The 16,821-nt window shown below is 44.8% G+C and overlaps 1 protein-coding gene across 2 annotated transcripts in view; it reads left to right on the top strand.

The window, feature by feature from the left end:
- Window positions 1-1,280: 1,280 nt before the first annotated feature.
- Window positions 1,281-16,821, top strand: part of RAB4A (RAB4A, member RAS oncogene family) — a 42,967-nt gene continuing 27,426 nt past the window's right edge. For both annotated transcript variants that reach the window (XR_014076811.1, XM_081570324.1), the window contains exon 1: window positions 1,281-1,492. Coding sequence is in view for 1 of the 2 variants with exons in the window: in XM_081570324.1 (XP_081426450.1) it covers window positions 1,462-1,492 (31 nt within the window). In the remaining variant the exon portion in view is untranslated. The remainder of the gene's footprint in view (window positions 1,493-16,821) is intronic.

Raw genomic sequence — 16,821 nt, 5'->3', positions numbered from 1 at the left:
TAGAGAATTACAGTTCCTACCACATTGCAGAGAGGGGAGGGGGTGGGGGAAGGGCTCCTCTGTGATGTAGAAGCAGAGTATCTATTTTCCAGGAAAATCAGAGAGAGGAATCATGTAGAGCCAGATAGCCTCTGGGGAGGTGAGGAATGACCATAGGGAAGGACTGATGCCAATTTGGAGGACAGACTCAAAGGGACTTGAATACAATGTATTTTCTGGCATTGCCTCCACCATCCAAGTCACTTGGGAGCTTACCCAGGGCATACCTTCAGTATTCTACTGTGTCTTTTGAACAAGTTTGAGTCTTATGTGATACCACGTGGTCCTGATCATGCTCCAATGGAGCAAAATCCCATCCAAAACTCTCTTCCTGTTTATTGCTACATTGCCATCAAAGGGGATTCTGAATTCAGCTGTGCTCCTTACATCAAAATATTCAACCAACGACTCCTACCCGTAGAAAATGCACCCGCGGCTGAGGGCCGAGAGATGCTTCCTGTCCAAAGGCCACATTCCCCTAAAGTGGAGTGCAGAGGGGCGACGACTACAGTTTTCTAGGGACTCTTAGGAACAGGTACATCCTGAGATTTTGTCAGCTTTCCCCAGAAGCCAGCTCAGCCCCACCAGCGAGGGCCCCGCAGGTTAGGAGTGAAAGCTCCGTCCCCGGCAGGTCAGCCTGCCTCCCAGCCGGCAGCGCGCCTCCTGCTGGACACCTGAGGCCACAGCCTCCTAATTACACATTCACCTCAACCCGGGTTGATCATTACAGCTCAGAGAAATCCTTCCTTGCCCGAGTGCCCCAGATGACGACGACCAAGTCTTTGCGGAGGCGGCGCAAAGGGCGGCCTTCCTCTCCAGTGCGGGCACTCAGCCTCCTCTGTGAGGGAGCGGACCCTGCCGGCTCAGCCTCGGACACCCCCAGCCCCTCCCGATCACCCCCCGGGCCTGCGGACCGCCAGCGCTTCCCCACCCTTGCAGCCACAGCTGGGTCCTCCGCGCCCCTCCGCCCAGCCCCGCCCTCCCCGCTCCCAGCCCCGCCCTCCCCGCTCCCAGCCCCGCCCTCCCCGCTCCCAGCCCCGCCCTCCCCGCTCCCAGCCCCGCCCTCCCCGCTCCCAGCCCCGCCCTCCCCGCGCGCCCCCGCCCCCGGCTCTGCTGCGCCCCTCGGCCAGACCCGCTCTAGCCGCCCCGCGCGCGCGCGCGCGCGCCCCGGGCCTCCGCCCCTTCCCTCCCCTCCGCGTCCAGACCGGCGGGGTGGGGCCGTGCGCCTGCGCGGAGCCGGCAGTCCGGCGGGGCCGCAGCCGCTGGGGGACCGGCAGTTGCCGTGGGGACCGCGGGCCCCTCCCTTCTCCGCTCCCCTGCCCCTCGCGTTCCCTACCGAGGCGCAGCCGACTCCCCGGCCTCCCTGCCGCCGGCCCGGAGGAGCCGCAGCGGCGCCCCGCGAGAGGCGGAGCCGCTCCCAAGATGTCGCAGACGGCCATGTCCGAGACCTACGGTACGAAGCGGGGGGCGCGGGCCGGGGCCGGGGGCGCGGGCGGGCGGGGTGCGGGGACCCGGATCCGAGTGCTGGGGCGCGGCGGCTCGAGGGTCGCCCGGCTCTGTGATCTGCCTCTCCGAGGGTCTGCTTGCTGCTTCTCCGCGTACTTGCCTGTAGGGTTTCCGTTTCTTGGTCTGATATTATAGTTCAGGGTTTAGGGAAGCCCATTAGAGACTGCGATATTGTCCCCAGCGAGGGATGTGAAGGACTTGGGGCGACGCCTGCAGTTGAGTGTGTTCTTCGGCTCTTCCACTTGGACCTTTCTTTGCTTGAAATTCCTTCCTTTGCACTGAAATTACGAGGTCTTATGGATACGCATTTCTTCCTTCGGAGACCTTTCAGGCTGCATGATGGCTGTTTATAAATGTGTTTTTGCAAGACTACAAACACCTCGGAAGCAGAGCCTATTCTGCTTGATCTTTGTTTATTCTGTAGCACTCACACCCGAAGGCACCCAGCAGAAATTTTTTTTTATAAACGAAAGCCTTCCTAATTCATAATCTGTGTGTTTTTGTCCTGCGTGGTAAAAATAAACAATAGAGTACATCTCCGCTTTGTGTCAAGGTTTACTAGTGTTTACCAGGCTGGAGTCACTCTCAGATGTGTGCATTCTCAGAATAAGTCTGAATTGGATTTTACAGCCCCAGGGAGGAGCTCGAGTTCAAAACCATTATCTCTAGTCAAATCTGTCATGTCTTCTTCCATGTGCCCTGGCATGCTGCCCCTTTCTGTCAACAGATAGGTGTGGGTCGGCTTTATGGGCTGGTGTGGTTTCCAACACTGCAAGGTACCGTCCTGCACTGCTCTGGTCTTGGCAAGCTTACAGTCCATTGGGGGATACCGTGTTAATCCACCTATGATACTAATGAATGTTAAAAAAAAAAAAAAAACCCAGGCTGGAGTCCTGAAGGAATGTGGTCTCTGAAGTTATGTTAAAAAGAAACCTGACTCAGACCTGGGGCACAGAGGCATTAACTGGTCTACAAGTGCCCAGGCCCTGAGGGATCCAGGATGCCTGTAAGAGGACTGTGGTTGAGTCCTCAACCACCCAGTCATTTGCTCCACCTTCAGCCACTCCTATGCCTGGTACCTGCCCTGTTCTTGGTAACGCTGGGAGCAGGACAGCTATTCCTAGAAGGTTTAGAAAGTCCGAAAGGACACCCCTGGCTTGTAAGGATCAGTGTTGTCAGAGCTTCTGATGCTACTGCACTTGGCACATCCACATGGTCTGCCTCTCTGTAGAGAACCATAGACAGATTTTCTAAAAAAAAAAAAAAATCCACTTCTCCAGCAAGTGTTGGTTATGCTTTTGCTTTTTCTTTATTTTCAAGTGCTCCTTTCCCCAGACTTTTTTTTCCTCTATGACCTGGAGAAGGAGCACATGGGAGTAGTGGCAAGTCCAAGTAAGAAACCAGGTGGGGTTATGAGTTAGGAGGAGGACTGGAAGTTGGAGCTTTTATGTTTCAGCAGTGTCATGTGAAACATGCGTGCTAAGTCGTTTCAGTCGTGTCCGACTCTTTGTGACCCCATGGACTGTAGCCCTCCAGGCTCCTCTGTCCATGGGATTCTCCAGGCAAGAATACTGTAGGGGGTTGCCATTTCCTCTGAAGTGGAGACACCATATTTTGTATGAGATGATAACCTTGATAAAATATGGTGTCTCCATTTCAGACAGCTCATTGAGCATCACAGGTCAACTGATCAAATTCTGTTCATCAGGCTTTGACCTTTAGTACTCTTATTTCATGGTATCTTCCAAATGTGTTTTTACTTTTTACTAACTAATTGTAGTCCTTCCCTCTAATAGAGGAAATTAAGTGAAACACATAGAAAATCAGCTTTAGCAAGAGCAGGTGTGGCACTTTACAGTGCTAACCCGAAATGAAAGCCACCCCAGACCAAGCTATCACCTTCATTATCATTGGTAGATTCGCACAGCGTTGTTTCCCAGGTGGAAAACAGTTTCCCTCCTTCCAGACGTTTGCCTGTTAGGTAGATGGTAAAGGAATGTTTGCCTAATCTTTAAACTCCACTCACTTTCTCTCTTCTGGAAAAGGAATCTCTGTAGTTTGACAGGGATATGATGAAAAATGAAGAACTATTGCTTACCAGTATACTGTTAATGAGTATGCGTTCATGAGCTTTGTCTGCGTGCCTTTTAGCTTACTAAGGCAGCATTTCACCTTCCAGTGACTAGTGTTCAACATTTTGCTGCTCCAGAAGCACCAACCACATGAATACCATACCTTATGTAATAGTTTATGTAATATTACAATACAACATTGAAATCTCAAACATACAGGTTTCTGACTGAGAGCTCCTGTTGATTATCCCTAAACTGAAACAGTGCTTCACAAATACTGTTAGATTCACAGCATTCTTAAAGGCCTGGCCAGTTGGTGTGGTCTGGGACTTCCCAAGGAGCTCGATTGGCTGATCACAGATTGGCTTTGGGTAATTTCTGATACCAAGATTTGTGAGACAAAAACTAACAAATCAAATATTATTATCAAGCAGTGATGTTCAGAAAGGAGCTAAAAAGTGTAAGTGGTATAGAAGATGCTAGAAATTTAAAAAAAACAAAAAGATTTAAGGGCTGAGGCAGTTTGAGAGTGAGGAAAAAAATCTAAGCCAAATCTCTATACACACTGTAATTTATGCATTCTACCGTGACAATTTATGAAGCAAGAACACAAATTGTTGGTCCTGTACTAGCTTTATTACAGTATACTCTTAATATTTTTATTTTGTGCTTTAGTGTGAAAGTATTACAGCATTTACCATATAATTTTGAGAATTATCAGGATATTTTGTTTTTAAAATGCATGATTGTATGCTGCTGTGGGTTGAATTGTATCCCCCAAAAGGTATGTTCAGATCCTAAGCCCAGGCACCCTGTGAATGTGACCTTATGTGGAAACAGGGTCTTTACAGGGGTAATCAGGTTCAGATGAGGTCATGTCAGGTTAGGCTGAGCTCTCATGCGTTGGAATCCTTGTAAGATGAGAGGAATTTGGATGTGGACTCACGCAGGAAGGAATGTGGTATGAAGACAGACTGAGATTGAAGTAATGTAACTACAACCCCAGGACCACCAAGAGTGGCCAGCAGCCACCAGAAGCTAGGTGGCTAGAAGGAAGAGGCAAGGAGGAAGCCCTTCCCTGGAGTCCTCAGAGAGGCTGACTGACAACGTGACTTTGGACTTCTGACCTAGAACTATGAGACTACAAAATAAGCGATCCAGTTTGTGGTATTTTGTTATAGCAGCCATAGGAAACCAATACATAGTAGTCAAAATATGATTCAAGGAGAAATTTAGGCAAAGTGGAGTAAGCAGAATATTCTAGGCACAGGACATATGTCTTCAAATTCACCTTGGTTCCAGTGAAGTATGAGATAACTTGCTGTTAGGGAGATCACTTAATTGCCATTACTGTATTTTGTTAAGGCATATAAAAAAATGTCAACAAAGGAAGCATGTGACCTCAGAATAAAGGGCATTTCCCTAAAGTGGATGAATTTGTCATTTTAAATGTTTGTATTTTTGTCACCATGGAAAATTGGTGAACAAAGACCAGAATTTGGGGAACACCACCACCGTGGTTCTCAACTGCACGTGCCACAGCCCACTGGTGTGATAAAGATGCAAATTCTGTTTTTGCATATTCACTTCTGCACCTGCCCAGCTTCCTGGCTATTTAGGTGCTGTTGGTCTAAAGACCACAACTGCATATCAGGGCACTATTCTGTGTGGTGCCTCCAGGCCATGGAATTTTGAAAACATTGGTCTTTGAGAAATCAAAAGTTTATGAGAATTTTTCAGGGTCATTTGAATTATAAGGCATTCCAATCCTTGCCTGTTACTTGCCTTTCTCTGGAGTCTCCTAAATATTTCTAGCCACATCAGTCCTTCAAGCTAAATACCTTTGTTTTCAACTTCCTACCTACTTCTTCCATGTGGATGGCCTAGGGGTAGCCTGTCCTATGTCCCAAATCCAGCTGATTACCCATTGCTATTCCACAGACTCTTGTTTTCCCCATTTGCCTAGAAGATAATCTTTGCTCTGAATATTTTTTGGAATAAGAAGGAAGCCGAAGTTTCTTTGTTTTTTTCCTTTTCTCTTAAACCATCCTCTAGAAATTGCTCAGACTGATGTAATAGATTTTTTTTCCCACTTCTAATAACCATTAGAATACTCGCCAGTGAAAATAGTTTGAGGGAAAACCTTCGATTCCTATGCATCCTGTAACACTTGTCTTTGGATGTCACAGCTTTCCCTGCCAGTCTCATCTTGGTAATGGACTGAGTTCTGTGTGTTTGAAGAATACTTTTGCTTCTCTTTAGCTGTGACTGTGAATCAAAATCTAAAGTGATATGCAGGGTACTATCATTTGAAAGATGGGTCAAGAAAGACAGATGTAGAGGATAGTGGACTTCAGCACAACACATAAGTCAAAGGACTCGGTCTCTACAAATTGTCTCCCTTGGTAATCCCCAGTGGGCTTTCTAAACAAAAATAAGTTTGCACTGAGAGAAATTTGGCCAATAAACAAATCCCTGATAATGACAGATGTGATACCTGGAAGAATCACACTTGGTTGCTCTGCCACAGCCAGATGCAACCCTGCTCTCAGAATGGTACCTACTTATGTGATGACACTTAGTGACCTTGGCCTTATAACTCTTTCTGTTTCTCTTATGTGCTAGGTTTTGGGCATGTAAGAAGTCTTAAAAAGTGGCTAATATTTAGATATGGAGGGAAGAACACCATTTACAAAGTACTAATAATTTATGGATGAGAGTATTATTTTATTTTATTAGCTAACTTTATTTATTTATTTGGCTTTGTTGGGTCTTAGTTGGGGCACACAGGCTTAGTTGCTCCATGGCATGTGAGATCTTCCTGGACCAAGGATCAAACCATTGTCCCCTGCGTTGGCGGGTGGATTCTTAACCACTTGACTCCAGGGAAGTTGAGAGAGGATGTATTTTAGAGGGAGGTTTATCATTTTTAAATATGAATTTTTAATCTTCCAGAAAAGAGACTGAGGACTTAAAAACAGAGCATCTCTCCCTTCTTTGTTGTAATATACAGCATTATTATGTCTCCCCCCTCTTTGTTGTAATATACAACATTATTATGTGCGATGTGCTCACTTCATTACAGTAGTTTCTCTGGTTCACTTGCTTCCGTGGGTTATGACAGCCATCCTCATAAAATAAACACTCGTCTTTGCTGTCTGTGGGGACTTGGCAGATCCATTTTGCAATTCAGTCAACTCTCAATGGTGACAAAGCTCATCTCTTTTGAGACCAGACCACAGACTCTTTGAAAGCAATGGATTGCTTGCATGACTTTCTGTCCTCCACGCTGTGACCAGTCCCTGGATAGCCTGCAGGGAACACTGAATGAGCCTTTGCTTTGATTCCACTAGGTAGGTGGTCTGTTTCCCTCTCCTCTATAGAACATGAAACAGAAGGCCAGGGTGAACAGAAAAGCCAATTCAAAGATTAGTTTAATTCTTTTCTTTATGGTAGAAGTCTACCAGTTTTTTACATTGTATGTGATATAAATGCAACTCGAATTAAGACGTCCCCTAAAGAGGTTACTCAGGCATTCTTTTTGTAAATGGACTTCCCTCAAGAAGTCATATCTGAAATCAGCTGCCAGTACCTTGGAACTGAGGACTGCACAGGCAGCTTTGCTGTGCTTCTCGGGTGGCAGCACTTGACCCCTGCCCAGTTGAACGCAGAGAGAACATGGCAGTTAGATGGCAGCTGGCCAGCCTGGAGCTGAGAGCCCAGAGGCAGGCCTTGGTGTGCCCAACAGGCGCTTCAGGGAGCCTGGCGCCCTGCGCTGGGGCACCCAGGCAGACCTCTCCCCACCAAAGGGACAGACACCAGGTGACCTGAATCTGTGCTCACCAAATACTAAAATACCTAGCAGTTGGTAGTTATTAAATATGTATTTGTTGAATGTACTCTCCTGGTTTTATATCCATGTTTACTTAACCACCTTCTGTTTATAAATTGACTCTACCTGACCAAAAATTAAAAAAAAATTTTTTTTAAGTTATGCTTAAAAGAAAATTTCTGTTCAATAGATGTAAATAGTTAGCTCTTTTGGTCATTTTATCAAGTAGGTTTCCAATTGCAGGTGGCATGGATGATATGAAAATGTGTTTTTGCAAATAGCTATAGATGAGGTTTCAGGGCTGCTTGATTGAGAAGCACAATCATGTTAGCAAGGACCTAAATTCTTAGCATCTCTCTCCTCTGACTGTGTTATCCTCTTCCCTCATTTCCTGAGTCATAAAAGGCTACTGTTTGTAATCTGGGTACCCTTCTTTGTTTACATACACAGAAAAGAGGATTTTTTATGAAATAAAGTCCTTCCTTCCTATGTGATTGGGCCAAGTTAGGTCAAGTGCCTGCCTTGGACCAGTTACAGGCAGGTAATGTCTGGCTCTGATTGTCTTCAGCCTGTGTTTCTGGCTTCCCAGGTGGCTCAGTGGTAAAGAATCTGCTTGCCAGTGCAGGAAACAAAGGAGATGCAGGTTCGCTTCCTGGGTTGGGAAGATCCTCTGAGTTAGGAAATGACAACCCACCCCAGTATTCTTTCCTGGAAAATTCCACGGACAGAGGAGCCTGAATGTTAGGCAGACATCTACTGCAGTCGCGCCTCCTAGTCTCCAAAAAAATGTCAGCTGCAGTTCAGTTTGAACTTAATTTGTTCCGGTTAGTAATCTTACTGAAGTAGATGACAAACTTAGATGTCTCTTCTCCAGTGTGGAAGCTGCAGCAGATCTGTGGAAAGGGCATGGGCCCCGCCATGGATGTGTACAGATCAGAATCCCTGGTGTTCATAGTAAGAGTGAAATTTTTCTTATTTTTCAAACACAATATACTTGCATTTAATCTTAGTTCTTACTGTCTTTGTGAACCTGATAGAAGTATTTGGTATTTTGAAGACTAACATTCACCTTCAGAACCACCTTGACCATGACAATACTTTGGAGGGGAAATGAAAGTCAGTTATTTGGTGACGATTGCTATTTCCCCACTTCCCTTAAATTAGCACCATGAGTAATTCTGTCATAAATACATAAGTAAACTAGGATACTATACCTGTCACATACCTTTATAAGAATGAAGTCCTTATTTTGGATTGTCTTTTTAGTATTAAAATCCATAGAGACCTTCCGAGTCTAAACATCAATAAAACTTTATTGGTAAAATTGATATTAAAGTTTGTTATTACATAAACAAGTTCAATAAATATTCACAACAATAAAAAACATTATAAGTTAAAAGTGACCCTCTCTGTTTTTCTTCTTATATGTATTATTTAGTAATAAAGTAAATTTTCCCAAGTTACATTTCCCAAGAACAGTGTCATTTCTAGCACTGATGTGACTAAAGTACCTTTCAGGTAAATATCCTTGAATAAGATTCTTCTGGTATTGACCTGTTACTCTGTTTCCCTTGTATCAGGAAATCTTTTCTTATTAAGGAAGCCCGTGAGTATGTCAGCCTGAATTATAATCTTAATCTCTAGATAAAGTGTGATATTAGAATAATCTACACAAAGTACTTTCTGTCCTCATTAGGACAGGGTGAGGTAAACACTGGGACCCACTTACAGGTGAGGAAACTAAGAGGCTAGGTGTCTGCTCAAGGTCCCAGAGCTGAGGGCAGCCAGGCTGGCATTTGAACTCATTCTCAAAGGTAGTCAAGTTCTTACTCTATTTTTCTTTCCCATACAGAAATCTGTCTCCTCCTTATAATCTTTTGATCAGCGATGACCCCCTGGATCGCACAGCTCTAAGGGCGTGTTCTCCACAAACATTGAATGTTTGATACGAGTCAAAATCTAACTCTTAAGGCAGAATTGGGAAGTGGGTGCTAATGCTGAAAACCGTTCCCATTTGGGAGGGGTGCTTTCATAGATCTGCGTAATCTCTAAAGTTGCAGATACTATTATGTACTCAATGCTTGCTTCAAACTTATGGTTTGAAAAGGCACACTGTGTGAATCCTCAGATACAAAAATAACAGTTCAGCTTTTCCGTTTTTATTACCCTAATTGGAGTGTTCTCTAAAACTTTTTGACAAACAACCTGCCTTTATTTCTTTAAATGATTTTTTCCTTTCAAATACCTCAATCAGATTTAACATTCTACTCCTTAAAGGATCCTAACTGTTTCCTGGTTAAGGATAGTTGTTTTTTATTTAGTTCTCTTCATTTCTATCTACCTCACCAGCCACCAGCTTCCTTTTCTGGGTCATTTTCTACTTCAGGAGAATAATTTCTTTTCTTTATTTAAAAAAAGACTGTTAATCAAGTAGAAATCACCTAAGAACTTGTGGTTTTGATGCTGGGTTGCTGGCTAGGCTTACTCACCTGCTGAGGACCCTGGGTCCACACCTCAGACCTGCAGTGGGCCAGATCCACACGAGCTCGTCCACACAGTCCAGAGCCTTCCCTGCCTTGAGCAGCGCTGGGGGCCTGCTTGGACGTGAACTCACAGTGTCCCGGTCCTCTCTGCTGTCAGGTGGCTCAGGCAAAGCCTAGCACCTGCCCTCAGCCGGGCCGCCTTGTGTGTGTGTGTGTGTGTGTGTCTCTCTCTCCCTGCCGCCTGCAGCTCACCGCTCTCCCGCCGCCACACTGGCCACCTTGCCTCAGCCAGCGCTCCGCCAGGGGCCAGGGGTTTTGCCGCTCAGTTCCTCCCACCCAGTAAACCGGAGCTTTGTTTGAAGAACGTGTCATCTGATGTTCCATGCCTTCCTAGCTCCTCCCCGTTGCTGTTCCCTGGTGTCCTTGCGGCTGTTGCTTAACCCCCGCCCCAAGGTCCCCTATCCTGGGGTCCTGCTCTCCACCCCAGCCCCTTGCCACCCTGGGCAACCGCAGGGTCCCCACGAAGGAGTCACTCAACAGCTTTGGCTTCTCGATTCCTTGATGTCATCACCAGTCCCCTCCCAACCTTCTCTTCTGCCCCCACTTCCAGGCCCCCTTACCTGCCCCCCTTACCTCTTATATCCCCAGCTGCTCACAGACGGGTGTCCTGTGCCCCTGCGGCCCCTCCTGTTCAGGAGGTGAGCTGCTCCGTCTCCAGCTGTGCCGCCCGCAGCCCTGCCTTCCCCTGTCCCTCCTCAGCTGCCCTCACCCTGTGACCCCGGCCCTGCCTGCTGCCATGTGGACGGAGCTCTTCTCCCACTGAGACCCTGTAGACGGGTGGCCTTTGCCTCTGGCCGGGAGCTCGCTGGTGCCCAGCCACCCTCCCCCTCTCCAGGCCCTCCTGCTTTTCCTCTGCATCGGTTGTTGTAAACCTTCCCTGTGATCTCCTTAAGCCCCAGGCTCCCCTACGCCAGATGACTGGAGGAGGAAGGTGCTGCACTGTGGAGCCTCCCTGCTCTCGCCGCTTTCTCCACCTGTGTCTACCTCCACACCTCACCTCAGCCCTTTCCTGCTGCCTCTCTCCCCAGCTGAGACTAAGCCCTGCATTCTGCTCAGACCTCATCTCTCAAGTCTCAGGGACGGGCATCACTAGTCATCCCCTTTTCTTGTGGTCACTTCTTGTCTGTTGGCAGCCATACCACCCCCTCCCCTCACTGCCCCGGCTCTGCTTTCCATCCTACCTAAGCTTCTGGTCAGAGCTGCTCGTGACTTTTATCTGCATCCTCTCACTTCCCCAGTTCTCCTGTGGCCTCTGTCAGCCCCCACCTCAGGTGACCTGGCTCCCCTTGGGGTCAGACCCTGGGCATTTCACAGCCGACCCTCCTGAGCTTCCCTTCACATTCGGCCCTCACAGGCCTTGCCTCCCCAGATCTCCTCCATGGTCACAGGTGTAGGTTTTGAATCTGCATCTGCAACAGGGGTGCGTCCTCTGGATCTTCAGGCTTTCTTATCTCAGTTGTTGGTATCAGAGGCTAGAAACCATCCTCAGATGACCCCACTGTCCCAGGAAGTGAAGTACATGGAGCAAATACTGCAGTCAAGACCATCTTCCACCTGTGCTTCCTTTCAGATCTTTGGGAAACTTAAAAGCAGAACCAGTGCTTGTAGGAGAAACTAGGAAGGCAGAGAGCATCTGGTCTACCCAGCATGACCGTCTCTGAAGGCTGGAGGCCAGCTGTTAGATGTGCGGTGCTCTTAGCGCCCCTTCTTGGCCCAGTGCCCAGTGCCCTGTCACTGGCTGTCATTGTCCCTACAACCATACTGTAGCACGTGCTGCCAGCCTCCCGTGCTCCAGGAAATTGTAGGTTGCTTGAAATGAGTATGAAAACGAGTCAGTACATTCCAAATGAGGTTTCTCCCTGGAGTTACTCCCCTGGCTTTGTGTTAGCTGTTTCAGTGGAGGCCATTTTTTTCCTGATGTGAATTCATCTGTGTTCCTCAATGACTGACTTTTGCCCAAGACTGATTTCTATTATTTGATCCTTTCCTCTTATTTCACTCAACATTTATCATGCAAAATTAAAAATACAGGGACTCCCTTGGCAGTTGAGTGGTTAAAACTCTGAGCTTCCACTGCAGGGAACTAATATATCCTGCATGCCATGCAATACACCCCCCCCCAAAAAAGTGCATTAGTAGCGTATATCTATTTTAGATTTTCTGTTTTAGAATATGGTCTTTCCCCCACCCTACAACTTAACTCATTCTGAAGAAACCCTCATCAGGTGAATGTAATGATCATAAGTTGTATGCAGAAAATTTCTTTGTAATTTTGAGCAAAGTGACATCCACTGTAATAAAACAACATCAATCCCATTAAAGTGGACATAACTATTTAGTTCACCTTTAATTATCATGTGCAACCTAACAATGTATCTTATACCCCTCCATTAATTACTCTGTAACCTGGCTAGTTTTCTGCTCCTGGTAAGCCTTTTTGTAGCTGTTAGGCACTGTGCACTTGACATGTAAAACATACATGACATGCAATGTGTATGTCATCCAACTTCAAGCAAAGAAAGGAAAAAATCCCACAGATCGTAAAAACAAATTAATCAATAAAGTCAGCACGTTTTCTACTAAATCCATGGCTATGTGCCTGTTGTGTTAAGAGACTTGCTGCTGTGATAAGCCATCCAACCTCATGCTCCAAGGGGAGAACGTTTGTACAGGAAGGCACTCAGCTCTGAGAGAGGCTGTGAAATTCACATCCCGTCTTCCACAGGAGGAACTTAGTAGAAACTCTTCCTAAGTTGGATTCTTGTCACCTACAGGGAATGATAATTGCCCATTGTGGTGCTTGGTTGTTTTTGCATCACCCACACACATGTATCCCCAGACTGGAGACAACAGGACACACACCTCATGTCTCACCTGCTCCCCTCCCTCTAGGTATGACTTCTGTGAAGCCCATCCTTCAGTAATCCTTTCAGTTTGGGATGTGCAGAGTAAACTTACAGAGTCATTGTCCTTTTGAGATCTTTATAGATTCATAGCCAAGTTTAAGAAAAATAGAAAATTTCCCTGTCCCCGCTGCAAAATGGTCTAAGGTAACCAGGATGTTGAGGTTGCCATAACTGCTGATACAGATCACTTCTATCAGCAGAAGTATCTCTCCTGTGCCCCCGAATACTCTTTTTCCCTGTCCCCACCCCTCCCTGTCCCCTGGAAACTACTAATCTTTTCATCTGTTTCAAGACTGTTCTGTAAATAGAATCATGCAGTGTAGAATCTTTAGGGATTGGCATTTTCACACAGCATAATTCTCTGGAGATCCATCCAGCTTATTGCAGTATCAACGGTTCACTCCTTTTTATTGCCGAGTAGTGTTTCTTGATCTGCATGTATAATTTGTTTAACCAGTCACCTGTTGAAGAACATCTGGGCTCTTTTCAGTTTTTGGCTGTTACAAATAAAGCTACTATAGATATTCATGTACAGGGTTTTGTGTGAACATAAGTCTTCATTTTTCTGGGTAAATGCCTGGAAGTTCAGTTGCTGAGTCATCTGGTGGTTGCGTGTTTAGTTTTTTTGAGAAACTGTAAAGCTATTTTCTAGATTCACTGTTCCATTTTATATTTCTTCCAGCAGTGTATGAGTGATCTAGTTTCTGTGCATCCTGGTCAGCGTTTGTTCTTGTCATTACTTTTTATTTTAGCCTTTTCTGATAGATGTGTAGTGATACGTCATGATGGCTTTATTTACATTTCCCTAATTATTGGTTAATTATCTTAAACATATCTTCACATTCTTATTTGTCATTTGTATATTCTTTTAAGTGAAATGCCTTTTCATAATGTAGACCCGTTTTCTAACTGGGTTTGATTTTTTTATTAATTATTGAATTATAGTTCATTTACAATGTTGTGTTAGTTTCAGGCATCTAGCAAAGGGATTCATTTACATACTTTTTGCAGATTATTTTCCCTTCTGGGCTATTATAAGATATTAAATATAATTCCCTGTGCTGTATGGTAAATCCTTGTTGCTTATCTATTTTTTGTATAGAAGTTTGTATCTGTTAATCCCATACTCTTAATTTATCCCTTCCCCCCACCTTTCCCCTTTGGTACTTATAAGTTTGCTTTTTATGTTTGTGAGTCTGCTTCTGTTTTGTATATAGATTCATTTGTATTATTTTTTAGGTTCCACATACAAGTGATATCACATAATATCTGTCTTTAACTTCACTAAGTATAATATTCTCTATGTTACTGCAAAGGGCAATATTTCATTCTTTTTATGGCTGAGGAATATTCTACTGTACATATATACCTCATCTTTTTTTTTAATGTCATCTTGGGTCAGTGATGCACCACTTCTGTGGACCTTCATTTTATTTTTTAGCTACACCACGAGGGATGGGGGATCTTAGTTTCCAAACCAGAGATGGAACCCACACCCCCTACATTAGAAGCACAAAGTCTTAACCACTGGACCACCAGGGAGGTCCCTATACCACATCTTCTCAATCCAGTTGCCTGTTGATGGACACTTGGGTTGCTTCCATGTCGTGGCTATTGTACTTAATGTTTCCATGAATATTAGGGTGTATCTTTTCAAATTAGAGCTTTTTTGTCTTTTCTGGATCTATACTCAGGAGTGGTATAGCCGGATCATATGGCAGCTTATTTTTAGTTTTTAAGGAACTCTTCTCTGTAGTGGCTGCACCAATTTACATTCCCGCCAGCAGTGTAGCAGGGTTCCCTGAGCCCTCTCCAGCATTTGTTCTCGGTAGACTTTTTGATGGTGGCCATTCTGACCAGCGTGAGGTGGTATTTCATTGTGGTTCTGATTTGCATTTTCCTGATCATCAGTGATGCTGAGCATCTTTGCATGTGCCTGTTGGCCATCTGTTAGTCTGCTTTGGAGAAATGTTTATTTAGGTCTTCTGCCCATTTTTCCATTGGATTGTTCATTTTCTTTATATTGAGTTGGATGAGCTCTTTGTATAGTCTGAAAATCAATCCCTTGTTGGTCTCATTATTTGCAAATATTTTCTCATTATTTGCAAATATTTGCAGTCGATAGGTTGTTTTTTCATTCTGTTAATGGTTTCTTTTAGTGTACCAAAGCTTTTTAGCCAATTAGATCCCATTTGTTTATGTTTGCTTTTATTTCTTATATCTAAGAAAATATTGCAACCATTTATGTCTGAGTTAGTGTTGATTCTTTTTTGAATGTTTATAGGATTCTCTAGTAAAACCATCCTGGCCTGTATATTCTTTTGTTTTAAAATTACAAATTCAGTTTCCTTAATAGTTATATCACTATTTAAATTATTTATTTTATGTTGGTGAGTTGTAGTCCTTTTTGTTTTCAAAGAATTGGTCTATTTCATCTGTTGTTGTTGTTGTCACATTGAAGTGTGTACTGTTACTCCTCTATTATCCTGCTGGGTCTAGTGCTGTGCCCTGAAATTGGCCATTTGTGTCCTCGCTTTGTTGTTGCTGTTGTTGTCAGTCTTTGTTACGTAAATGAGTTAAAGTGGCCCTGCATATTGGTCCCTCTGTGGTTTTCTTCTTCATAACCAGCCGAGACGTTAGTTCGAAGCCTCAAAGCCTGCCGGCACCAAACTCTGTTCTTAATGAAAGGGTAACAGGCAGGAAAGCCAGGGGTCTCCAAATGGAGGAAATGGGCTGCAAGTGTTAGACATTTTTTTTTAATTTCTTTTTTAAGTGGCAGGAAGAAACAAACTACAAGTGTCAGATTTTTTTCCTTCTCTGTACAGAATTAAAAGGTGGTTTCTTTTTAAATTCTGTGTTGCCATGATGACACCTGGTGTATTTACCCTAGACTCTGTCTTCAAGTTCCACTTAAGAACTTTCAGTTTCCACTTAAGACTCAGAACCAATAAGGGCTCAGCAAACCAATACGTTTTACTCATACATCATTCTCCTAATCTATGTTAATGAAATTATGTATTTACTTGGAAACCTGCCTTTCTTCAAGATTCATGTCAACCGTTTTATGGCCCAGGATGACTCACCTGGTGCCAATGTATCTCAAAATACATGTTGTGGGTGAGGGGCCTGGTGCCACTCTGAGTTTTGAGACATCTCCTTTCTCTAATTAACAGCTTGCTGATAGGTATATAATGTACTGCTAAAGGCTAGCAGGGGGCACTCTTTCTGCCCCCTTCTGATGTCTATGTCAGAAGCTTTCTCTATCTCTTCTATACTTTAATAAAGCTTTATTACACAAGAGCGCTGAGTGATCAAGGCTTGTCACTGGCCCCGGATTGATTCCTCTCCTCTGGAGGCCAAGAATCGCAGCATCTTTCTTGGCTCAGCAACAACCTTTTACTTATACACTCAGTTACTTTAAATGTAGCCCCAATATGCATATTTTTAGCCATTCAGACGCTGCCTGCTTTGAATACCCTGTGAAGCCACACACTTCTCTGCTCATCTTTGCTTAAACAAACTCGGGGGCTGTGACAGAGCTCCCGCAGGTGCTGCCAGCCCGGTTGCTGAGAAACATGATGTGGACACTGAGTTCCCTGGATGCGATGCTGGATGTCTGGGAGTCCCTAGACCCTGTTCCCCCTTTGGAGATAGTAGAAAGGCCTCCTGTGGTGAGGGATTTCCCTCCCATGCACCCTGTCAAAGTGCTACCAAAACAAAGGTGGAGTGTGCTGTCACCATCTCAAGGACCCGTCTTTTTCCTTGATCCACTTCCAAACCTTGAACTCATCAGTTATGCTAGACGTTTGTCAATTTTATTGACCTTTTCAAGGAACCAGCTGTATTTTATGGATTTTTCATTTCCCTGGTGTCTGCTCTTTATTTCCTTCCTCTGTTTGCTTTACATTTATTTTGCTCTTCTC

Source organism: Giraffa tippelskirchi, chromosome 2 (genome assembly GCF_054371585.1).
Source record: "Giraffa tippelskirchi isolate mGirTip1 chromosome 2, T2T-mGirTip1v1.2.pri, whole genome shotgun sequence".
Classification (NCBI taxonomy): Eukaryota; Metazoa; Chordata; class Mammalia; order Artiodactyla; family Giraffidae; genus Giraffa; species Giraffa tippelskirchi.
The sequence above is the reverse complement of the archived record's forward strand: the minus strand, read 5'-3'. Positions and strand labels throughout refer to the sequence as shown.